This window comes from Chiloscyllium punctatum, chromosome 3 (assembly GCF_047496795.1).
Source record: "Chiloscyllium punctatum isolate Juve2018m chromosome 3, sChiPun1.3, whole genome shotgun sequence".
NCBI lineage: Eukaryota > Metazoa > Chordata > Chondrichthyes > Orectolobiformes > Hemiscylliidae > Chiloscyllium > Chiloscyllium punctatum.
The window spans coordinates 8,066,800-8,092,332 of NC_092741.1; the positions used below are offsets into that span (position 1 = coordinate 8,066,800).

The 25,533-nt window shown below is 56.2% G+C and overlaps 1 protein-coding gene across 1 annotated transcript in view; it reads right to left on the reverse strand.

The window, feature by feature from the left end:
- Positions 1-25,533, reverse strand: part of LOC140453915 (MAM domain-containing glycosylphosphatidylinositol anchor protein 1) — a gene marked incomplete at its 5' end in the record, with an annotated part of 218,563 nt that overhangs the window by 131,710 nt on the left and 61,320 nt on the right. Inside the window, 2 exons of the mRNA XM_072548772.1 lie at positions 6,573-6,705; positions 8,950-9,149. Of these exons, the coding sequence (XP_072404873.1) occupies positions 6,573-6,705; positions 8,950-9,149 (333 nt within the window). The remainder of the gene's footprint in view (positions 1-6,572; positions 6,706-8,949; positions 9,150-25,533) is intronic.

Below are 25,533 nucleotides of genomic sequence, written 5' to 3' on the forward strand. Positions count from 1 at the left end.
GAACACTCGGGACACGGCCAATCCCATCCTGACCTACACACCCCTGAACACTAGGGACACGGCCAATCCCACCCTAACCTACACACCCCTGAACACTAGGGGCACGCCCAATCCCACCCTAACCTACACACCCCTGAACACTAGGGACACGGCCAATCCCACCCTAACCTACACACCCCTGAACACTAGGGGCACGGCCAATCCCACCCTAACCTACACACCCCTGAACACTAGGGACACGGCCAATCCCACCCTAACCTACACACCCCTGAACACTAGGGGCACGGCCAATCCCACCCTAACCTACACACCCCTGAACACTAGGGACACGGCCAATCCCACCCTAACCTACACACCCCTGAACACTAGGGGCACGGCCAATCCCACCCTAACCTACACACCCCTGAACACTAGAGACACGGCCAATCCCACCCAACCTACACACCCCTGAACACTAGGGGCACGGCCAATCCCACCCTAACCGACACACCCCTGAACACTAGAGACACGGCCAATCCCACCCAACCTACACACCCCTGAACACTAGGGGCACGTCCAATCCCACCCAACCTACACACCCCTGAACACTAAGGACATGGCCAATCCCACCCGAACCTACACACCCCTGAACACTCGGGACACGGCCAATCCCACCCTAACCTACACACCCCAGAACACTAGGGGCACGGCCAATCCCACCCTGACCTACACACCCCTGAACTAGGGGCACGGCCAATCCCACCCTAACCTACACACCCCTGAACACTAGGGACATGGCCAATCCCACCCTAACCTACACACCCCTGAACACTCGGGACACGGCCAATCCCACCCTAACCTACACACCCCTGAACACTAGAGACACGGCCAATCCCACCCTAACCTACATACCCCTGAACACTGCCAATCCCATCCTGACCTACACACCCCTGAACACTAGGGACACGGCCAATCCCACCCTAACCGACACTCCCCTGAACACGAGGGGCACGGCCAATCCCACCCTAACCTACATACCCCTGAACACGGCCAATCCCATCCTGACCTACACACCCCTGAACACTAGGGACACGGCCAATCCCACCCTAACCGACACTCCCCTGAACACGAGGGGCACGGCCAATCCCACCCTAACCTACACACCCCTGCACACTAGAGACACGGCCAATCCCACCCTAACCTACATACCCCTGAACACGGCGAATCCCATCCTGACCTACACACCCCTGAACACTAGGGGCACGGCCAATCCCACCCTGACGTACACACCCCTGAACACTAGAGACACGGCCAATCCCACCCTAACCTACACACCCCTGAACACTAGGGACATGGCCAATCCCACCCTAACCTACACACCCCAGAACACTAGGGGCACGGCCAATCCCACCCTAACCTACACACCCCTGAACACTAGGGACACGGCCAATCCCACCCTAACCTACACATCCCTGAACACTAGGGACACGGCCAATCCCACCCTAACCTACACCCCCCTGAACACTAGGGACACGGCCAATCCCACCCTAACCTACACACCCCTGAACACTAGGGACATGGCCAATCCCACCCTAACCTACACACCCCAGAACACTAGGGGCACGGCCAATCCCACCCTGACCTACACACCCCTGAACTAGGGGCACGGCCAATCCCACCCTAACCTACACACCCCTGAACACTAGGGACATGGCCAATCCCACCCTAACCTACACACCCCTGAACACTAGGGACACGGCCAATCCCACCCTAACCTACACACCCCTGAACACTAGGGGCACGGCCAATCCCACCCTAACCTACACACCCCAGAACACTAGGGGCACGGCCAATCCCACCCTAACCTACACACCCCTGAACACTAGGGACACGGCCAATCCCACCCTAACCTACACACCCCTGAACACTAGGGACACGGCCATTCCCACCCTAACCTACACACCCCTGAACACTAGGGACACGGCCAATCCCACCCTAACCTACACACCCCTGAACACTAGGGACACGGCCAATCCCACCCTAACCTACACACCCCTGAACACTAGGGACACGGCCACTCCCACCCTAACCTACACAGCCCTGAACACTAGGAACACGGCCAATCCCACCCTAACCTACACACCCCTGAACACGAGGGGCACGGCCAATCCCACCCTAACCTACACACCCCTGCACACTAGAGACACGGCCAATCCCACCCTAACCTACATACCCCTGAACACGGCGAATCCCATCCTGACCTACACACCCCTGAACACTAGGGGCACGGCCAATCCCACCCTGACGTACACACCCCTGAACACTAGAGACACGGCCAATCCCACCCTAACCTACACACCCCTGAACACTAGGGACATGGCCAATCCCACCCTAACCTACACACCCCAGAACACTAGGGGCACGGCCAATCCCACCCTAACCTACACACCCCTGAACACTAGGGACACGGCCAATCCCACCCTAACCTACACATCCCTGAACACTAGGGACACGGCCAATCCCACCCTAACCTACACCCCCCTGAACACTAGGGACACGGCCAATCCCACCCTAACCTACACACCCCTGAACACTAGGGACATGGCCAATCCCACCCTAACCTACACACCCCAGAACACTAGGGGCACGGCCAATCCCACCCTGACCTACACACCCCTGAACTAGGGGCACGGCCAATCCCACCCTAACCTACACACCCCTGAACACTAGGGACATGGCCAATCCCACCCTAACCTACACACCCCTGAACACTAGGGACACGGCCAATCCCACCCTAACCTACACACCCCTGAACACTAGGGGCACGGCCAATCCCACCCTAACCTACACACCCCAGAACACTAGGGGCACGGCCAATCCCACCCTAACCTACACACCCCTGAACACTAGGGACACGGCCAATCCCACCCTAACCTACACACCCCTGAACACTAGGGACACGGCCATTCCCACCCTAACCTACACACCCCTGAACACTAGGGACACGGCCAATCCCACCCTAACCTACACACCCCTGAACACTAGGGACACGGCCAATCCCACCCTAACCTACACACCCCTGAACACTAGGGACACGGCCAATCCCACCCTAACCTACACAGCCCTGAACACTAGGAACACGGCCAATCCCACCCTAACCTACACACCCCTGAACACTAGGGACACGGCCAATCCCACCCTAACCTACACACCCCTGAACACTAGGGACACGGCCAATCCCACCCTAACCTACACACCCCTGAACACTAGGGACATGGCCAATCCACCCTAACCTACACACCCCTGAACACTAGGGGCACGGCCAATCCCACCCTAACCTACACACCCCTGAACACTAGGGGCACGGCCAATCCCACCCTAACCTACACACCCCTGAACACTAGGGACACGGCCAATCCCACCCTAACCTACACACCCCTGAACACTAGGGACACGGCCAATCCCACCCTAACCTACACACCCCTGAACACTAGGGACACGGCCAATCCCACCCTAACCTACACACCCCTGAACACTAGGGACACGGCCAATCCCACCCTAACCTACACACCCCTGAACACTAGGGACACGGCCAATCCCACCCTAACCTACACACCCCTGAACACTAGGGAAACGGCCAATCCCACCCTGACCTACACACCCCTGAACACTCGGGACTCGGCCAATCCCACCCTAACCTACACACCCCTGAACACTAGGGACACGGCCAATCCCACCCTAACCTACACACCCCTGAACACTAGGGACACGGCCAATCCCACCCTAACCTACACACCCCTGAACACTAGGGACATGGCCAATCCACCCTAACCTACACACCCCTGAACACTAGGGGCACGGCCAATCCCACCCTAACCTACACACCCCTGAACACTAGGGGCACGGCCAATCCCACCCTAACCTACACACCCCTGAACACTAGGGACACGGCCAATCCCACCCTAACCTACACACCCCTGAACACTAGGGACACGGCCAATCCCACCCTAACCTACACACCCCTGAACACTAGGGACACGGCCAATCCCACCCTAACCTACACACCCCTGAACACTAGGGACACGGCCAATCCCACCCTAACCTACACACCCCTGAACACTAGGGACACGGCCAATCCCACCCTAACCTACACACCCCTGAACACTAGGGAAACGGCCAATCCCACCCTGACCTACACACCCCTGAACACTCGGGACTCGGCCAATCCCACCCTAACCTACACACCCCTGAACACTAGGGACACGGCCAATCCCACCCTGACCTACACATCTTTGGACTGTGGGAGGAAACCGGAGCACCCGGAGGAAACCCACGCAGACACGGGGAGAACGTGCAAACTCCACACAGACAGTCACAGAGTCATAGAGATGTACAGCATGGAAACAGACCCTTCGGTCCAACCCGTCCATGCCGACCAGATATCCCAACCCAATCTAGCCCCACCTGCCAGCACCCGGCCCATATCCCTCCAAACCCTTCCTATTCATATACCCATCCAGATGCCTCTTAAATGTTGCAATTGTACCAGCCTCCACCACATCCTCTGGCAGCTCACTCCATACACGTACCATCCTCTGTGTGAAAAAGTTGCCCCTGAGGTCTCTTTTATATCTTTCCCCTCTCACCCTAAACCTATGCCCTCTAGTTCTGGACTCCCTGACCCCAGGGAAAAGACTTTGTCTATTTACACTATCCATGCCCCTCATAATTTTGTAAACCTCCATAAGGTCACCCCTCAGCCTCCGACGCTCCAGGGAAAACAGCCCCAGCCTGTTCAGCCTCTCCCTGTAGCTCAGATCCTCCAACCCTGGCAACATCCTTGTAAATCTTTTCTGAACACTCTCAAGTTTGGCAACATCTTTCCGATAGGAAGGAGACCAGAATTGCACACAATATTCCAACAGTGGTCTAACCAATGTCCTGTACAGCTGCAACATGACCTCCCAACTCCTGTACTCAATACCCTGACCAATAAAGGAAAGCAAACCAAACACCTCCTTCACTATCCTATCTACCTGCGACTCCACTTTCAAGGAGCTATGAACCTGCACTCCAAGGTCTCTTTGTTCAGCAACACTCCCTAGGACCTTACCATTAAGTGTATAAGTCCTGCTAAGATTTGCTTTCCCAAAATGCAGCACCTCGCATTTATCTGAATTAAACTCCATCTGCCACTTCTCAGCCCATTGACCCATCTGGTCCAGACCCTGTTGTAATCTGAGGTACCCCTCTTCGCTGTCCACTACACCTCCAATTTTGGTGTCATCTGCAAACTTACTAACTGTACCTCTTATGCTCACATCCAAATCATTTATGTAAATGACAAAAAGTAGAGGGCCCAGCACCGATCCTTGTGGCACTCCACTGGTCACAGGCCTCCAGTCTGAAAAACAACCCTCCACCACCACCCTCTGTCTTCTACCTTTGAGTCAGTTCTGTATCCAAATGGCTAGTTCTCCCTATATTCCGTGAGATCTAACCTTGCTAATCAGTGTCCCATGGGGAACCTTGTCGAACGCCTTACTGAAGTCCATATAGATCACATCTACCACTCTGTCCTCATCAATCCTCTTTGTTACTTCTTCAAAGAACTCAATCAAGTTTGTGAGACATGATTTCCCACAAACAAAGCCATGTTGACTCTCCCTAATCAGTCCTTGCCTTTCCAAATACATGTACATCCTGTCCCTCAGGATTCCCTCCAACAACTTGCCCACCACCGAGGTCAGGCTCACTGGTCTATTGTTCCCTGACTTGTCCTTACCGCCCTTCTTAAACAGTGGCACCACATTAACCAACCTCCAGTCTTCCAGCACCTCACCTGTCACTATCGATGATACAAATATCTCAGCAAGTGGCCCAGCAATCACTTCTCTAGCTTCCCACAGAGTTCTCACGTACACCTGATCAGGTCCTGGGGATTTATCCACCTTTAACCGTTTCAAGACACCCAGCACTTCCTCCTCTAGACACTGAATCGGGAATCGAACCGGGGTCCCTGGTGCTGTGAGGCAGCAGTGCTAACCACTGAGCCACTCGGCCAGCCTCCCTTCCTTGGTTTTCTGTGACTGACCTTCCTTCCTTCCTTACCATGTCTACATTGTTTGTTTGATTCTCCAAGATCGACATCCAATCCACTGGCCTGCAGCAGTTCCACTTCTCCGAGTCTCTCTCTGTCTCTCTCTCTGTCCTGCCCCTCTCTCCCTCTCTCCTGTCAATCATTCTCTCTCTCTCTTTCTCTCTCTTTCTCTCTCCTGTCTCTCTGTCTTTCTGTCCTGTTCCTCTCTCCCACTCTCTCTCTCCTGTCTCTCTCTCTCTCTCTCTCCTCTCTCTCCTTTTTCTGTCCTGTCCCTCTCTCTCTCTCTCTCTCTCTCTCTCTCTCGGTACCTTCCTCGATCTCTTCCAAGTCACCTGTCTATTCCACTCTCTCTCTATCATCACAGTATCCCACTCTCACATTCTCTCTCTCTCGGATTAGAAGGTGATGTGAGCCTGGTGCTGGGGATGACAGGGACCTGGGGGTTTGGGGGGGTTGGGGGTGGGTGGGGGAGGTGTGTGAATATAGCACTGACCTGTGGTGTTCTTCAACATGAAGGAAGTGGCTTTATCGGGGATCCCACAGACATTTCTCACTGACACCAAGCAGCTGAAGTTGGCATAATCCTGGGGCCTCAGATCCTTCAGCTTGAGGATTTTGGTCTCCCCCTGGGAAGGAAATAAACCCTTCAAATTGGAGTTGTGACCTCATTTCAGTTTCAGTTTTCACAATCACAGTTCCCGGGACAAACATGGCCTGAGAAGGTTCAGGGGGAAATACTGAGAGACGGGTTTGATATGGGCTCCAACAGAAGGAGGGCAGTGGGCACACGCCAAAGGGGAATGGGGTCAAGGGGAGGGTTTCTGTGGATGGGGGGGGGGTGGGAACAGCAGTGAGGGAAAACACTCTGCTTCACAGGTCAACAAGATCTGACCCAGGGATCGGACAGGGACGGGGGCCTTCCCGACTCACACAGGTGAACACACGATCCACACACTCACACACATGGAGAACAAGGGGGGGCCGGAGGCCATTCGGCCCTTCCACCTTGGCCCGATTTTCAATAATGACCATCCAACTCAGCCCCCTGTTCCATCCACCAAGTCCTTCCAGACGGGAGGGCAGCGATCTCCCAGGGTCAGTGCTGAGGGAGTGGGCACTGTCAGAGGGTCAGTGCTGAGGGAGTGTGCTCTGTCGGAGGGTCAGTGCTGAGGGAGTGTGCTCTGTCGGAGGGTCAGTGCTGAGGGAGTGGGCACTGTCGGAGGGTCAGTGCTGAGGGAGTGGGCACTGTCGGAGGGTCAGTGCTGAGGGAGTGGGCACTGTCAGAGGGTCAGTGCTGAGGGAGTGGGCACTGTCAGAGGGTCTGTGCTGAGGGAGTGGGCACTGTCAGAGGGTCAGTGCTGAGGGAGTGCCGCACTTTCAGAGGGTCGGTTATGAGGGAGTGGGCACTGTCGGAGGGTCAGTGCTGAGGGAGTGGGCACTGTCAGAGGGTCAGTGCTGAGGGAGTGGGCACTGTCGGAGGGTCAGTGCTGAGGGAGTGGGGACTGTTGGAGGGTCAGTACTGAGGGAGTGGGCACTGTCGGAGGGTCAGTGCTGAGGGAGTGCCGCACTGTCGGAGGGTCAGTGCTGAGGGAGCGGGCACTGTCAGAGAGTCAGTGCTGAGGGAGTGGGCACTGTCGGAGGGTCAGCGCTGAGGGAGGGCCGCACTGTCGGAGGGTCAGTGCTGAGGGAGTGGACACTGTCAGAGGGTCGGTTATGAGGGAGTGGGCACTGTCGGAGGGTCAGTGCTGAGGGTGTGGGCACTGTCGGAGGGTCAGTGCTGAGGGAGTGCCGCACTGTCGGAGGGTCAGTGCTGAGGGAGTGGGCAATGTCGGAGGGTCAGTGCTGAGGGAGTGGACACTGTCAGAGGGTCGGTTATGAGGGAGTGGGCACTGTCGGAGGGTCAGTACTGAGGGAGTGGGCTCTGTTGGAGGGTCAGTGCTGAGGGGGTGGGCTCTGTCGGAGGGTCAGTGCTGAGGGAGTGGGCACTGTCGGAGGGTCAGTACTGAGGGGGTGGGCACTGTCGGAGGGTCAGTACTGAGGGAGTGGACACTGTCGGAGGGTCAGTACTGAGGGGGTGGGCACTGTCGGAGGGTCAGTGCTGAGGGGGTGGGCACTGTCGGAGGGTCAGTGCTGAGGGGGTGGGCACTGTCGGAGGGTGAGTGGTGAGGGGGTGGGCACTGTCGGAGGGTCAGTGCTGAGGGGGTGGGCACCGTCGGAAGGTCAGTACTGAGGGAGTGGGCTCTGTTGGAGGGTCAGTGCTGAGGGAGTGGGCACGGTCGGAGGGTCAGTGCTGAGGGAGTGGGCACTGTTGGAGGGTCAATGCTGAGGGAGTGGGCACTGTCGGAGGGTCAGTGCTGAGGGAGTGGGCACGGTCGGAGGGTCAGTGCTGAGGGAGTGGGCACTGTTGGAGGGTCAATGCTGAGGGAGTGCCGCACTGTCGGAGGGTCAATGCTGAGGGTGTGCTGCCCTGTTGGAGGGTCAGTGCTGAGGGAGTGGGCACTGTCGGAGGGTCAGTGCTGAGGGTGTGCTGCCCTGTTGGAGGGTCAGTGCTGAGGGAGTGGGCACTGGCGGAGGGTCAGTGCTGAGGGAGTGGGCACTGTCGGAGGGTCAGTGCTGAGGGAGTGCTGCCCTGTCGGAGGGTCAGTGTTGGGGGGGTGGGCACTGTCGGAGGGTCAGTGCTGAGGGAGTGCTGCCCTGTCGGAGGGTCAGTGTTGGGGGGGTGGGCACTGTCGGAGGGTCAGTGCTGAGGGAGTGCTGCCCTGTCGGAGGGTCAGTGTTGGGGGGGTGGGCACTGTCGGAGGGTCAGTGCTGAGGGAGTGCTGCCCTGTCGGAGGGTCAGTGTTGGGGGGGTGGGCACCGTTCCCACTGACCTGTGTGTAAAGGGGTTCATATATATCGACTCCCTGGTCCTGTTTCTGGGTGATGGTCTCCTGTCCTCGTTTCCAGGTGAAGTGTGCCGGAGGGTTGGAGTTGACGGTACAGCGGAGATGGACAGTCCGTTCCCGGTAGTAATTCTCCCCTCGGACATCACTCACACTTCGGTGAACTGTGACCAGGGGAGTGTCCAGATCTGAAAGACACACAGAGTTACAGCAATCAACACGGACTTCACTAAACAACCGGGGGGGGGGTCACTGTCCCAGAGAGGGGGGGATCACTGTCCCAGAGAGGGGGGGTCACTGTCCCAGAGAGGGGGGGATCACTGTCCCAGAGAGGGGGGGGTCACTGTCCCAGAGAGGGGGGGATCACTGTCCCAGAGAGGAGGGGGGTCACTGACCCAGAGAGGAGGGGGGGGGTCACTGTCCCAGAGAGAGGGGGGGGGGGGTCACTGTCCCAGAGAGAGGGGGGGGTCACTGTCCCAGAGAGAGGGGGGGTCACTGTCCCAGAGAGGGGGGGATCACTGTCCCAGAGAGGGGGGGGGGTCACTGTCCCAGAGAGAGGGGGTCACTGTCCCAGAGAGGGGGGGCTCACTGTCCCAGAGAGAGGGGGGGTCACTGTCCCAGAGAGGGGGGGATCACTGTCCCAGAGAGGGGGGGATCACTGTCCCAGAGAGGAGGGGGGTCACTGACCCAGAGAGGAGGGGGGTGGGTCACTGTCCCAGAGAGAGGGGGGGGGGGTCACTGTCCCAGAGAGAGGGGGGGTCACTGTCCCAGAGGGGGGGGTCACTGTCCCAGAGAGGGGGGGGGGTCACTGTCCCAGAGAGAGGGGGGTCACTGTCCCAGAGAGGGGGGGGGGTCACTGTCCCAGAGAGGGGGGGGGGTCACTGTCCCAGAGAGAGAGGGGTCACTGTCCCGGAGAGAGGGGTGGGTCACTGTCCCGGAGAGGGTGGGGGGGTCACTGTCCTGGGGGGGGGGGTCACTGTCCCAGAGAGGGGGGGGGTCACTGTCCCAGAGAGGAGGGGGGGTCACTGTCCCAGAGAGGGGGGGTCACTGTCCCAGAGAGCAGGGGAGTCACTGTCCCAGAGAGGGGGGGTCACTGTCCCAGAGAGGGGGGGTCACTGTCCCAGAGAGCAGGGGAGTCACTGTCCCAGAGAGGGGGGGGGGGTCACTGTCCCAGAGAGAGGGGGGGTCACTGTCCCAGAGAGAGGGGGTGGTCACTGTCCCAGAGAGAGGGGGGTCACTGTCCCAGAGAGGGGGGGGGTCACTGTCCCAGAGAGAGGGGGGGTCACTGTCCCAGAGAGAGGGGGGGTCACTGTCCCAGAGAGAGGGGGGTCACTGTCCCAGAGAGGGGGGAGGGGGTCACTGTCCCAGAGAGAGGGAGTCACTGTCCCAGAGAGAGGGGGGGTCACTGTCCCAGAGAGAGGGGGGGTCACTGTCCCAGAGAGAGGGGGGTCACTGTCCCAGAGAGGGGGGAGGGGGTCACTGTCCCAGAGAGAGGGAGTCACTGTCCCAGAGAGGGGGGAGGGGGTCACTGTCCCAGAGAGAGGGAGTCACTGTCCCAGAGAGGGGGGGGTCACTGTCCCAGAGAGAGGGGGGTCACTGTCCCAGAGAGGGGGGGGGTCACTGTCCCAGAGAGAGGGTCACTGTCCCAGAGAGAGGGGGGGGTCACTGTCCCAGAGAGAGAGGGGTCACTGTCCCAGAGAGGGGGGGTCACTGTCCCAGAGAGCAGGGGGGGTCACTGTCCCAGAGAGGGGGGGGTCACTGTCCCAGAGAGAGGGGGGGTCACTGTCCCAGAGAGGGCGGGGGGTCACTATCCCAGAGAGAGGGGGGGGGTCACTGTCCCAGAGAGAAGGGGGGGGTCATTGTCCCAGAGGGGGGGGGTCACTGTCCCAGAGAGAGAGGGGTCACTGTCCCAGAGAGAGGGGGGTCACTGTCCCAGAGAGAGAGGGGTCACTGTCCCAGAGAGGGGGGGTCACTGTCCCAGAGAGCGGGGGGGGTCACTGTCCCAGAGGGGGGGTCACTGTCCCAGAGAGAGGGGGGGGTCACTGTCCCAGAGAGGGGTCACTGTCCCAGAGAGGGGGGGTCACTGTCTCAGAGAGCGGGGGGGGGGTGGTCACTGTCCCAGAGAGGGGGGGTCACTGTCCCAGAGAGCAGGGGAGTCACTGTCCCAGAGAGAGGGGGGGTCACTGTCCCAGAGAGGTGGGGGTCACTGTCCCAGAGAGGGGGGGGGTCACTGTCCCAGAGAGAGGGGGGGTCACTGTCCCAGAGAGCAGGGGAGTCACTGTCCCAGAGAGAGGGGGTCACTGTCCCAGAGTAGGGGGGTCACTGTCCCAGTGAGGTGGGGGGGTCACTGTCCCAGAGAGGGGGGGGGGGGTCACTGTCCCAGAGAGGGTGGGGGTCACTATCCCAGAGAGAGTGGGGGGGGGTCAATGTCCCAGAGAGGGGGTGGGTCACTGTCCCAGAGAGGGGGGAGGGGGTCACTGTCCCAGAGAGTGGGGGGGTCACTGTCCCAGAGAATGGGGGGGGGGTCACTGTCCCAGAGAGGGGGGTCACTGTCCCAGAGAGAGGGTCACTGTCCCAGGAGGGGGGGAGGTCACTGTCCCAGAGGGAGGGTCACTGTCCCAGAGAGAGGGGGGGTCACTGTCCAAGAGAGAGGGAGGGGGTCACTGTCCCAGAGAGGGGGGGGGGGGTCACTGTCCCAGAGAGGGGGGGGGGGTCACTGTCCCAGAGAGAGGGGGTCACTGTCCCAGAGAGGGGGGTCACTGTCCCAGAGAGAGGGTCACTGTCCCAGAGAGGGTGGGGGGGTCACTGTCCCAGAGAAGGGGGGGGTCACTGTCCCAGAGAGGGGGGGGTCACTGTCCCAGAGAGAGGGGGGATGTCACTGTCCCAGAGAAGGGGGATCACTGTCCCAGAGAGAGAGGGGTCACTGTCCCAGAGAGGGGGGGGTCACTGTCTCAGGGAGGGGGGGTCACTGTCCCGAGAGGGTGGGGGGGTCACTGTCCCAGAGAGAGAGGGGGGTCACTGTCCCAGAGAGGGGGGGGGGTCACTGTCCCAGAGAGTAGGGGGGGGGTCACTGTCCCAGAGAGAGGGGGTCACTGTCCCAGGATGGGGGGCACTGTTCCAGAGAGAGGGAGGTCACTGTCCCAGAGAGGGGGGTCACTGTCCCAGAGGGGGAGGGGGGTCACTGTCACAGAGGGGGAGGGGGGTTACTGTCCCAGAGAGAGAGGGGTCACTGTCCCAGAGAGTGTGGGGTAACTGTTCCAGAGAGAAGGGGGGGGTCACTGTCCCAGAGAGGGGGGGTCACTGTCCCAGAGAGTGGGGGGTAACTGTTCCAGAGAGAAGGGGGGGTCACTGTCCCAGAGAGGGGGGGTCACTGTCCCAGAGAGGGGGGGTCACTGACCCAGAGAGAGTGGGAGGGGTCAATGTCCCAGAGAGGGGGTGGGTCACTGTCCCAGAGAGGGGGTCACTGTCCCAGAGAGGGGGGGTTACTGTCCCAGAGAGGGGGGGTCACTGTCCCAGAGAGAGGGGGGGTCACTGTCCCAGAGAGAACGGGGGGTCACTGTCCCAGAGAGAGGGGGGGTCACTGTCCCAGAGAGGTGGGGGGTCACTGACCCAGAGAGAGGGGGGGTCACTGTCACAGAGAGGGGGGGGGGTCACTGTCCCAGAGAGGGGGGGTCACTATCCCAGAGAGAGGGGGGGTCACTGTCCCAGAGAGAGTGGGGTGGGTCAATGTCCCAGAGAGGGGGTGGGTCACTGTCCGAGAGAGGGGGGAGGGGGTCACTGTCCCAGAGAGGGGGGGGTCACTGTCCCAGAGTGGGGGGGGTCACTGTCCCAGAGAGGGGGGGGGCACTATCCCAGAGCGAGGGGGGATTCACTGTCCCGGAGAGAGGGGGGGGTCACTGTCCCGGAGAGGGGGGGTCACTGTCCCAGAGAGAGGGGGGGGTCACTGTCCCAGAGAGAGGGTCACTGTCCCAGAGAGGGGGGGGGGTCACTGTCCCAGAGAGAGGGGGGGAGTCACTGTCCCAGAGAGGGGGGGGTTCACTGTCACAGAGAGGTGGGGTCACTGTCCCGGAGAGAGGGGGGGGTCACTGTCCCGGGGGGGCGGGGGGTCATTGTCCCAGAGAGGGGGGTGGGGTCACTGTCCCAGAGAGGGGGGTGTCACTGTCCCAGAGAGGGGGGGTCACTGTCCCAGAGAGAGGGTCACTGTCCCAGAGAGGGGGGGTCACTGTCCCAGAGAGAGTTGGGGGTCACTATCCCAGAGAGAGGGGGGGGGGGGGTCACTGTCCCAGAGTGGGGGGGTCACTGTCCCAGAGAGGGTGGGGGGGTCACTGTCCCAGAGAGAGGGGGGGGGTCACTGTCCCAGAGAGAGGGGGGGGTCACTGTCCCAGAGTGGGGGTGGTCACTGTCCCAGAGAGGGGGGGTCACTGTCCCAGAGAGGGTGGGGGGGTCACTGTCCCAGAGAGAGGGGGGGTCACTGTCCCAGAGGGGTGGTCACTGTCCCAGAGAGAAGGGGGTCACTGTCCCAGAGAGAGGGGGGGTCACTCTCCCAGCAAGGGGGGGGGGGGGTCACTGTCCCAGAGATGGTGGGTCACTGTCCCAGAGGGGGGGGTCCCTGTCCCTGAGAGAGGGAGGGGGTCACTGTCCCAGAGAGAGGGGGGAGGTCACTGTCCCAGAGAGGGGGGGTTCACTGTCCCAGAGAGGGGGGGGTTCACTGTCCCAGAGAGGGGGGGTCACTGTCCCAGAGGGGGAGGGGGGTTACTGCCCCAGAGAGAGGGGGGGTCACTGTCCCGGAGAGGGTGGGTCACTGTCCCAGAGAGAGGGGGGTCACTGTCCCAGAGAGAGGGTCACTGTCCCAGAGAGAGGGGGGTCACTGTCCCAGAGAGAGGGTCACTGTCCCAGAGAGGGGGGGGTCACTGTCCCAGAGAGGGGGGGGGGGTTCACTGTCCTAGAGAGGGGGGTTCACTGTCACAGAGAGGGGAGGTTACTGTCCCAGAGAGGGGGGGGGGGGGTCACTGCCCTAGAGAGAAGGGGGGGGGCACTGTCCCAGAGAGAGGGGGGGAGTCACTGTCCCAGAGAGGGGGGGGGTTCACTGTCACAGAGAGGGGGGGGTCACTGTCCCAGGATGGGGGGGGGCACTGTTCCAGAGAGAGGGAGGTCACTGTCCCAGAGAGGGGGGTCACTGTCCCAGAGGGGGAGGGGGGTCACTGTCCCAGAGAGGGGGGGGTCACTGTCCCAGAGAGAGGTGGGATGTCACTGTCCCAGAGGGGGAGGGGGGTCACTGTCCCAGAGAAGGGGGATCACTGTCCCAGAGAGAGAGGGGTCACTGTCCCAGAGAGAGGGGGGGTCACTGTCTCAGGGAGGGGGGGTCACTGTCCCGACAGGGTGGGGGGGTCACTGTCCCAGAGAGAGAGGGGGGTCACTGTCCCAGAGAGGGGGGGGGGTCACTGTCCCAGAGAGAGGGGGGGGGTCGCTGTCCCAGAGAGTAGGGGGGGGTCACTGTCCCAGAGAGAGGGGGTCACTGTCCCAGGATGGGGGGGCACTGTTCCAGAGAGAGGGAGGTCACTGTCCCAGAGAGGGGGGTCACTGTCCCAGAGGGGGAGGGGGGTCACTGTCACAGAGGGGGAGGGGGGTTACTGTCCCAGAGAGAGGGGGGTCACTGTCCCAGAGAGTGGGGGGTAACTGTTCCAGAGAGAAGGGGGGGGGGGGGTCACTGTCCCAGAGAGGGGGGGCACTGTCCCAGAGAGTGGGGGGTAACTGTTCCAGAGAGAAGGGGGGGTCACTGTCCCAGAGAGGGGGGGTCACTGTCCCAGAGAGGGGGGGTTACTGTCCCAGAGAGGGGGGGTCACTGTCCCAGAGAGAGGGGGGGTCACTGTCCCAGAGAGAACGGGGGGTCACTGTCCCAGAGAGGGGGGGGTCACTGTCCCAGAGAGAGGGGGGGTCACTGTCCCAGAGAGAACGGGGGGTCACTGTCCCAGAGAGAGGGGGGGTCACTGTCCCAGAGAGAACGGGGGGTCACTGTCCCAGAGAGAGGGGGGGTCACTGTCCCAGAGAGAACGGGGGGTCACTGTCCCAGAGAGAGGGGGGGTCACTGTCCCAGAGAGGTGGGGGGTCACTGACCCAGAGAGAGGGGGGGTCACTGTCACAGAGAAGGGGGGGGTCACTGTCCCAGAGAGGGGGGGTCACTATCCCAGAGAGAGGGGGGGTCACTGTCCCAGAGAGAGTGGGGTGGGTCAATGTCCCAGAGAGGGGGTGGGTCACTGTCCCAGTGAGAGGGGAGGGGGTCACTGTCCCAGAGAGGGGGGGTCACTGTCCCAGAGAGGGGGGGGCACTGTCCCAGAGCGAGGGGGGATTCACTGTCCCGGAGAGAGGGGGGGTCACTGTCCCGGAGAGGGGGGGTCACTGTCCCAGAGAGAGGGGGGGTCACTGTCCCAGAGAGAGGGTCACTGTCCCAGAGAGGGGGGGGGTCACTGTCCCAGAGAGAGGGGGGGAGTCACTGTCCCAGAGAGGGGGGGGTTCACTGTCACAGAGAGGTGGGGTCACTGTCCCGGAGAGAGCGGGGGTCACTGTCCCGGGGGGGGGGGGGGGTCATTGTCCCAGAGAGGGGGTGGGGTCACTGTCCCAGAGAGGGGGGTGTCACTGTCCCAGAGAGGGGGGTCACTGTCCCAGAGAGAGGGTCACTGTCCCAGAGAGGGGGGGTCACTGTCCCAGAGAGAGGTGGGGGTCACTATCCCAGAGAGAGGGGGGGGTCACTGTCCCAGAGTGGGGGGGTCACTGTCCCAGAGAGGGTGGGGGGGTCACTGTCCCAGAGAGAGGGGGGGTCACTGTCCCAGAGAGAGGGGGGGGGGTCACTGTCCCAGAGAGGGGGGGGTCACTGTCCCAGAGAGAGGGGGGGGTCACTGTCCCGGGGGGGGGTCACTGTCCCAGAGAGAGGGGGGGTCACTGTCCCAGAGAGAGGGGGGGTCACTGTCCTGGGGGGGGCGGGGTCACTGTCCCGGAGAGAGGGGGGTCACTGTCCCAGAGAGGGGGGGGTCACTGTCCCAGAGAGGGGGGGGTCACTGTCCCGGAGAGAGGGGGGTCACTGTCCCAGAGAGGGGGGGGGGTCCCCTGTCCCAGAGTGGGGGTCACTCGGGTCAGACAGACTGGCCGGTAGTTTCCTGGTTTTCCCGTCCCTGGCTGGACGGGATGTTCCCCAGGCTGTTGAGTGAGAATCGGAATCACTCTCAATTCCTCTCTAGTCCCAGGAGAGGTGCCCGAGGGCTGGAGGACAGCTAGTGTGGGACTGTTAGACAAGAATAAACAAAGGATAAACCAGGAAACTAAAGGCTAATCTATCTAACCTGAGCAGTGGGATACAAGAGCAAGCAATTCTGAGGGACAGAATGAATCTACATTTGGAGAGGCAGGGATTATTCAAGAACAGTCAATATAGATTTATTAAGGGGAGGTCACATCTGACCAACCTGGTGACATGTGGCTGAAGGGAGTGGTTTTGATGTAGACTTAGACTTCAGCAAGGCATTTGATAAACATGGGAAATTGATAGTAAAGGTTCGAGCCCATAGGATAGAAGGAAATGTGGCTAATTGGATCCAGACTTGGCTGGATTGTGGGAAGCAGAGGGTTATGGTGAAGGGCTGTTTTTGTGGCTGGAAACCTGTATCCAGAGGGTCCCACAGGGTTCAGTATTGGGACCCTCACGATGTGTGGTTTATATAGAGTTGGAAGGTCATGTTGCAGCTGTACAGGACATTGGTTAGGCCGCTGTTGGAATATTGTGTACAATTCTGGTCTCCTTCCTATCGGAAAGATGTTGTGAAACTTGAAAGGGTTCAGAAAAGATTTACAAGGATGTTGCCAGGGTTGGAGGATCTGAGCTACAGGGAGAGGCTGAACAGGCTGGGGCTGTTTTCCCTGGAGCGTCGGAGGCTGAGGGGTGACCTTATAGAGGTTTATACAATCGTGAGGGGCATGGATAGGATAAATAGACCAAGTCTTTTCCCTGGGGTGGGGGAGTCCAGAACTAGAGGGGCATAGGTTTAGGGTGAGAGGGCAAAGATATAAAAGAGACCTAAGGGGCAACTTTTTCACCCAGAGGGTGGTACGTGTATGGAATGAGCTGCCAGAGGAAGTGGTGGAGGCTGGTACAATTGGGATATTTAAAAGGCATTTGGATGGGTATATGAATAGGAAGGATTTGGAGGGATATGGGCCGGGTGCTGGCAGGTGGGACTAGATTGGGGTGGGATATCTGGTCAGCATGGAGGGGTTGGGCCGAAGGGTCTGTTTCCCTGCTGTACATCTCGATGACTGTATAGAGATGACTTAAATGCAGGAGGATTGACCAGTAAATTCACAAATGATATATAAATTGGCACGGTGGTGAGTAATGAATTCTTAGGAATAAGCAAGAAATCATGAGAGGTTTAGGAATGTGTGGGTTATATCGGATATTTGTGTGTGTACTTTTAACAAAAATGTTAAAGAAACAAGGATTTGGACAGCAGATTTCCCAGCAGCCTTTGGGAAGCGGATGCCAATCTGAATAACTGAGCCAGTGTCGGTCACCCCTGACCTTCCCAAACAGTGACCAGCGCTGGTGTCATGGGGCTGGGCGCTGTCTTGTTCCAGGATGGGGAATTGGGAATAGAGAATCCCGTGGGGAATTTCCCTAAGGAACTAAACCAGGATCCGGAGTAGGCGTGTCCGGTGGGAAAAGGGGCGTTGGGATTGTCGTTGGTTTTTCAAGACTTTGAAGTCTCTGTCAGACACAATAACAAGGAAAGACAAACTTACAGTGATCTGAATCCACTGGCCTTCATTAAACAGACTCAGACTCAGGATGAGAGACTATTCCGATGGGGTCTCTTGGTTCAATCATTGAATGAGAGGAGGAAGATTTAAAAAGGACGAGGGCCATTTATTTTGACACACAGAGAGTGGTTTGTGTGGATAATGAACTTTCAGAGGAAGCAGTGGGGGCTAGCACAGTTACAATATTTAAAAGACATTTGGATAAATACATGAATAGGAAAGGTTTGGACTGGGGTACACAAAGTTAAAAATCACACACAACACCAGGTTAGAGTCCAATGAAACCTGTCGGACTCGAACCTGGTGTCGTGTGATTTTTAACGATGTATAGGAAAGGTTTGGAGGGAGAAGGGGCAGGAGCAGATGAGGTGGGACCAGTTTGCCAAGGTGGTTGGCACGGACTGGTTGCACTTAAGGGTCTATTTCTAAGCTGCGTGACTCTATCACTCTAAATAAATATTTTAGAGAAATAGAAACGAATGCGGAAATATCTCACTGTTCCTTCAGTGTCACTGGGTCCGAATCCTGGGATTCCCTCCCTCAGGGACACTGTGGGTCTACCCACAGCACAGGGACTGCAGTGGGTCAGGATGGCAGCTCACCCCCACCCCACCTTCCCAAGGGGGTAACTAGGGACGGGGTAATAAATACTGGGCCCATAAATGATTTTTAAAAAGCTGAAGTATTGGATAGGGTTGGACAGGGTGGAGCAAGAAGAGATGGATATAATCCATATGTTGTGTTATTTGTACATCTCGTATTTCGGAACAGGATGCATTTTTGAAGTGGCATTTTCTCAAGTATCTTTACATATCTTTTATTGTTGGGATTTTTAAAATTGTGGACTGAAATGAGAACAAACGAAGTGTTCGAAAGCGATTCTTTGAAGGATTTTGAACGAGAAAGTGAACCCACGTGGGTAGGATTTGTTGATATGGCTGTTTGATCAGGCAGGAACTGAAGACTGGATTTAGAACATAGACCAAAGAACAATCCAGCTCAGAACAGGCCCTTCGGCCCTCGATGTTGCGCTGACCTGTGAACTATTCTCAGCTCATCCCCCTACCCTATCCCAAAATCATCCACGTGCTTACCTAAGGATTGTTTAAATCTCCCTAATGTGGCTGAGTTGTCTACATTAGCAGGTAGGGCATTCCACACCCTCACCACTCTCTGAGTAAAGAACCTGCCTCTGACATCTGTCTTAAATCTATCACCCCTCGATTTGTAATTATGCCCCCCTCGTACAAGTTGACATCATCATCCGAGGAAAAAGTCTACCCTATCTAATCCTCTGATCATCTTGTATGTCTCTATCAAATCCCCCCTTAGCCTTCTTCTCTCCAATGAGAACAGACCCAAATCTCTCAGCCTTTCCTCACAAGACCTTCCCTCCAGACCAGGCAACATCCTGGTAAATCTCCTCTACACCTTTTCCAATGCTTCCACATCCTTCCCGAAATATGGGGACCAGAACTGTACACAATATTCCAAGTGTGGCCGCACCAGCGTTTTGTATAGTTGTAGCATGATATTGCGGTTCTGGAACACAATCCCTCTCCCAATGAAACCTAACACATCGTATACCGCCTTAACAGCACTATCCACCTGGGGGGCAACTTTCAGGGATCTGTGTACATGGACTCCAAGATCCCTCTGCACATCCACACTACCAAGAATCTTTCCACTGACCCAGTACTCTGCCTTCCTGTTATTCCTCCCAAGGTGCATCACCTCACATTTAGCTGCATTGAACTCCATTTGCCACCTCTCAGCCCAATTCTGCAGTTTATCCAAGTCCCCCGTAACCTGTAACATTCTTCCACACTGTCCACTACTCCACGGACTTTAGTGTCATCTGCAAATTTACTGATCTATCCACCTATGTTACCCTTAACAATTTCTCCTTTGAATCCTCCCACTTCCTCCAGACCAAAGGGGTAGCCATGGGCACACGTATGGGCCCCAGCTATGCCTGTCTCTTTGTTGGCTACGTAGAGCAGTTGATCTTCCGTAATTACACCGGCACCACTCCCCACCTCTTCCTCTGCTACATTGATGACTGCATTGGCGCCACCTCGTGCTCCCGCGAGGAGGTTGAGCAATTCATCAACTTCACCAACACATTCCACCCTGACCTTAAATTTACCTGGACCATCTCTGACACCTCTCTCCCCTTCCTGGACCCCTCCATCTCCATTAATGACGACCGACTTGACACTGACATTTTTTACAAACCCCCCGACTCCCACAGCTACCTGGATTACACCTCTTCCCACCCTACCTCTTGCAAAAATGCCATCCCGTATTCCCAATTTCTCCGCCTCCGCCGTATCTGCTCCCAGGAGGACCAGTTCCACCACAGAACACACCAGATGGCCTCCTTCTTTAGAGACCGCAATTTCCCTTCCCACGTGGTTAAAGAGGCCCTCCAACGCCTCCTTCACCGCCGCTCCCTCACCACCAGACGCCAGGAGGAAGAACGCCTGATCTTCCGCCTCGGAACACTTCAACCCCAGGGCATCAATGTGGACTTCAACAGCTTCCTCATTTCCCCTTCCCCCACCTCACCCTAGTTCCAAACTTCCAGCTCGGATCACCGCCCGGGTTTATAATCTACACCGACAAAGATAACCGCCCGGGTTTATAATCTACACCGACAAAGATCACCGCCCGGGTTTATAATCTACTCCGACAAAGATCACCGCCCGGGTTTATAATCTACACCGACAAAGATCACCGCCCGGGTTTATAATCTACACCGACAAAGATTTGTGAAGGGTAGGTCTTGCCTTACAAGTCTTATTGAATTCTTCGAGGAGGTGACCAAGCATGTGGATGAGGGTAGAGCAGTGGATGTAGTGTACATGGATTTTAGTAAGGCATTTGATAAGGTTCCCCATGGTAGGCTTATGCGGAAAGTCAGGAGGCATGGGATAGAGGGAAATTTGGCCAATTGGATAGAAAACTGGCTAACCGGTCGAACTCAGAGAGTGGTAGTAGATGGTAAATATTCAGCATGGAGCCCAGTTACAAGTGGAGTTCCGCAGGGATCAGTTCTGGGTCCTCTGCTGTTTGTAATTTTTATTAATGACTTGGATGAGGGAGTCGAAGGGTGGGTCAGTAAATTTGCAGATGATACAAAGATAGGTGGAGTTGTGGACAGTGAGGAGGGCTGTTGTCGGCTGCAGAGGGACTTAGATATGATGCAGAGCTGGGCTGAGGAGTGGCAGATGGAGTTCAACCCTGCCAAGTGTGAAGTTGTCCATTTTGGAAGAACAAATAAGAATGCGGAATACAGGGTTAATGGTAGGGTTCTTGGTCAGGTGGAGGAACAGAGGGATCTTGGGGTCTATGTACATAGATCTTTGAAGGTTGCCACTCAGGTGGATAGAGTTTGTAAGAAGGCCTATGGAGTATTATCGTTCATTAGCAGAGGGATTGAATTCAAGAGTCATGAGGTGATGTTGCAGCTGGACAGGACTTTGGTTAGGCCACAGTTGGAGTACTGTGTGCAGTTCTGGTCGCCTCACTTCAGGAATTTGTGGAAGCTTTGGAGAGGGTGCAGAGAAGATTTACCAGGATGTTGCCTGGAATGGAGAGTAGGTCGTACGAGGATAGGTTGAGAGTTCTCGGCCTTTTCTCGTTGGAATGGCGAAGGATGAGGGGTGACTTGATAGAGGTTTATAAGATGATCAGAGGAATAGATAGAGTAGACAGTCAGAAACTTTTTCCCCGGGTACAACAGAGTGTTACAAGGGGACATAAATTTAAGGTGAAGGGTGGAAGGTATAGGGGAGATGTCAGGGGTGGGTTCTTTACCCAGAGAGTGGTGGGGGCATGGAATGCGCTGCCGGAGGGAGTGGTAGAGTCAGAATCATTGGCGACCTTTAAGCGGCATTTGGATAGGTACATGGATGGGTGCTTAATCTAGGATAGAAGTTCGGCACAACATCGTGGGCCGAAGGGCCTGTTCTGTGCTGTATTGTTCTATGTTCTATGTTCTAAAGATCACCGCCCGGGTTTATAATCTACTCCGACAAAGATCACCGCCCGGGTTTATAATCTACATCGACAAAGATCACCGCCCGGGTTTATAATCTACACCGACAAAGATCACCGCCCGGGTTTATAATCTACACCGACAAAGATCACCGCCCGGGTTTATAACCTACTCTGACAAAGATCACCGCCCGGGTTTATAATCTACACCGACAAAGATCACAGCCCGGGTTTATAATCTACTCCGACAAAGATCACAGCCCGGGTTTATAATCTACACCGACAAAGATCACCGCCCGGGTTTATAATCTACACAGACAAAGATCACCGCCCGGGTTTATAATCTACACCGACAAAGATCACCGCCCGGGTTTATAATCTACACCGACAAAGATCACCGCCCGGGTTTATAATCTACACCGACAAAGATCACCGCCCGGGTTTATAATATACACAGACAAAGATCACCGCCCGGGTTTATAATCTACACAGACAAAGATCACCGCCCGGGTTTATAATATACACAGACAAAGATCACCGCCCGGGTTTATAATCTACTCCGACAAAGATCACCGCCCGGGTTTATAATCTACTCCGACAAAGGTCACCGCCCGGGTTTATAATCTACACCGACAAAGATCACCGCCCGGGTTTATAATCTACACCGACAAAGATCACCGCCCGGGTTTATAATCTACACAGACAAAGATCACCGCCCGGGTTTATAATCTACACCGACAAAGATCACCGCCCGGGTTTATAATATACACCGACAAAGATCACCGCCCGGGTTTATAATCTACACAGACAAAGATCACCGCCCGGGTTTATAATATACACCGACAAAGATCACCGACCGGGTTTATAATCTACACAGACAAAGATCACCGCACGGGTTTATAATCTACACCGACAAAGATCACCGCCCGGGTTTATAATCTACTCTGACAAAGATCACCGCCCGGGTTTATAATCTACACCGACAAAGATCACCGCCCGGGTTTATAATCTACACCGACAAAGATCACCGTCCGGGTTTATAATCTACACCGACAAAGATCACCGTCCGGGTTTATAATCTACACCGACAAAGATCACCGCCCGGGTTTATAATCTACTCCGACAAAGATCACCGCCCGGGTTTATAATCTACACCGACAAAGATCACCGCCCGGGTTTATAATCTACTCCGACAAAGATCACCGCACGGGTTTATAATCTACTCCGACAAAGATCACCGCCCGGGTTTATAATCTACTCCGACAAAGATCACCGCACGGGTTTATAATCTACACCGACAAAGATCACCGCCCGGGTTTATAATCTACTCCGACAAAGATCACCGCCCGGGTTTATAATCTACACCGACAAAGATCACCGCCCGGGTTTATAATCTACACCGACAAAGATCACCGCCCGGGTTTATAATCTACACCGACAAAGATCACCGCCCGGGTTTATAATCTACACCGACAAAGATCACCGCCCGGGTTTATAATCTACACCGACAAAGATCACCGCCCGGGTTTATAATCTACTCCGACAAAGATCACCGCCCGGGTTTATAATCTACTCCGACAAAGATCACCGCCCGGGTTTATAATCTACACCGACAAAGATCACCGCCCGGGTTTATAATCTACACCGACAAAGATCACCGCCCGGGTTTATAATCTACACCGACAAAGATCACCGCCCGGGTTTATAATCTACACCGACAAAGATCACCGCCCGGGTTTATAATCTACTCCGACAAAGATCACCGCCCGGTTTATAATCTACACCGACAAAGATCACCGCCCGGGTTTATAATCTACACCGACAAAGATCACCGCCCGGGTTTATAATCTACACCGACAAAGATCACAGCCCGGGTTTATAATCTACTCCGACAAAGATCACCGCCCGGGTTTATAATCTACACCGACAAAGATCACCGCCCGGGTTTATAATCTACACCGACAAAGATCACCGCCCGGGTTTATAATCTACACCGACAAAGATCACCGCCCGGGTTTATAATCTACACCGACAAAGATCACCGCCCGGGTTTATAATCTACACCGACAAAGATCACCGACCGGGTTTATAATCTACACCGACAAAGATCACCGCCCGGGTTTATAATCTACTCCGACAAAGATCACCGCCCGGGTTTATAATCTACACCGACAAAGATCACCGCCCGGGTTTATAATCTACACCGACAAAGATCACCGCCCGGGTTTATAATCTACACCGACAAAGATCACCGCCCGGGTTTATAATCTACTCCGACAAAGATCACCGCCCGGGTTTATAATCTACACCGACAAAGATCACCGCCCGGGTTTATAATCTACTCCGACAAAGATCACCGCCCGGGTTTATAATCTACACCGACAAAGATCACCGCCCGGGTTTATAATCTACACCGACAAAGATAACCGCCCGGGTTTATAATCTACACCGACAAAGATCACCGCCCGGGTTGATAATCTACACCGACAAAGATCACCGCCCGGGTTTATAATCTACACCGACAAGGACCACCGCCCGGGTTGATAATCTACTCCGACAAAGATCACCGCCCGGGTTTATAATCTACTCCGACAAAGATCACCGCCCGGGTTTATAATCTACACCGACAAAGATCACCGCCCGGGTTTATAATCTACACCGACAAAGATCACCGCCCGGGTTTATAATCTACACCGACAAAGATCACCGCCCGGGTTTATAATCTACACCGACAATGATCACCGCCCGGGTTTATAATCTACACCGACAATGATCACCGCCCGGGTTTATAATCTACACCGACAAAGGTCACCGCCCGGGTTTATAATATACACCGAAAAAGATCACAGCCCGAGTTTATAATCTACACCGACAAAGATCACCGCCCGGGTTTATAATATACACCGACAAAGATCACCGCCCGGGTTTATAATCTACACCGACAAAGATCACCGCCCGGGTTTATAATCTACACCGACAAAGATCACCGCCCGGGTTTATAATCTACACCGACAAAGATCACCGCCCGGGTTTATAATCTACACCGACAAAGATCACCGCCCGGGTTTATAATCTACTCCGACAAAGATCACCGCCCGGGTTTATAATCTACACCGACAAAGATCACCGCCCGGGTTTATAATCTACTCCGACAAAGATCACCGCCCGGGTTTATAATCTACACCGACAAAGATCACCGCCCGGGTTTATAGTCTACACCGACAAAGATCACCGCCCGGGTTTATAATCTACACCGACAAAGATCACCGCCCGGGTTTATAATCTACATCGACAAAGATCACCGCCCGGGTTTATAATCTACACCGACAAAGATCACCGCCCGGGTTGATAATCTACACCGACAAAGACCACCGCCCGGGTTTATAATCTACACCGACAAAGACCACCGCCCGGGTTGATAATCTACTCCGACAAAGATCACCGCCCGGGTTTATAATCTACTCCGACAAAGATCACCGCCCGGGTTTATAATCTACACCGACAAAGATCACCGCCCGGGTTTATAATCTACACCGACAAAGATCACCGCCCGGGTTTATAATCTACACCGACAAAGATCACCGCCCGGGTTTATAATCTACACCGACAAAGATCACCGCCCGGGTTTATAATCTACACCGACAAAGATCACCGCCCGGGTTTATAATCTACACCGACAAAGATCACCGCCCGGGTTTATAATCTACTCCGACAAAGATCACCGCCCGGGTTTATAATCTACACCGACAAAGATCACCGCCC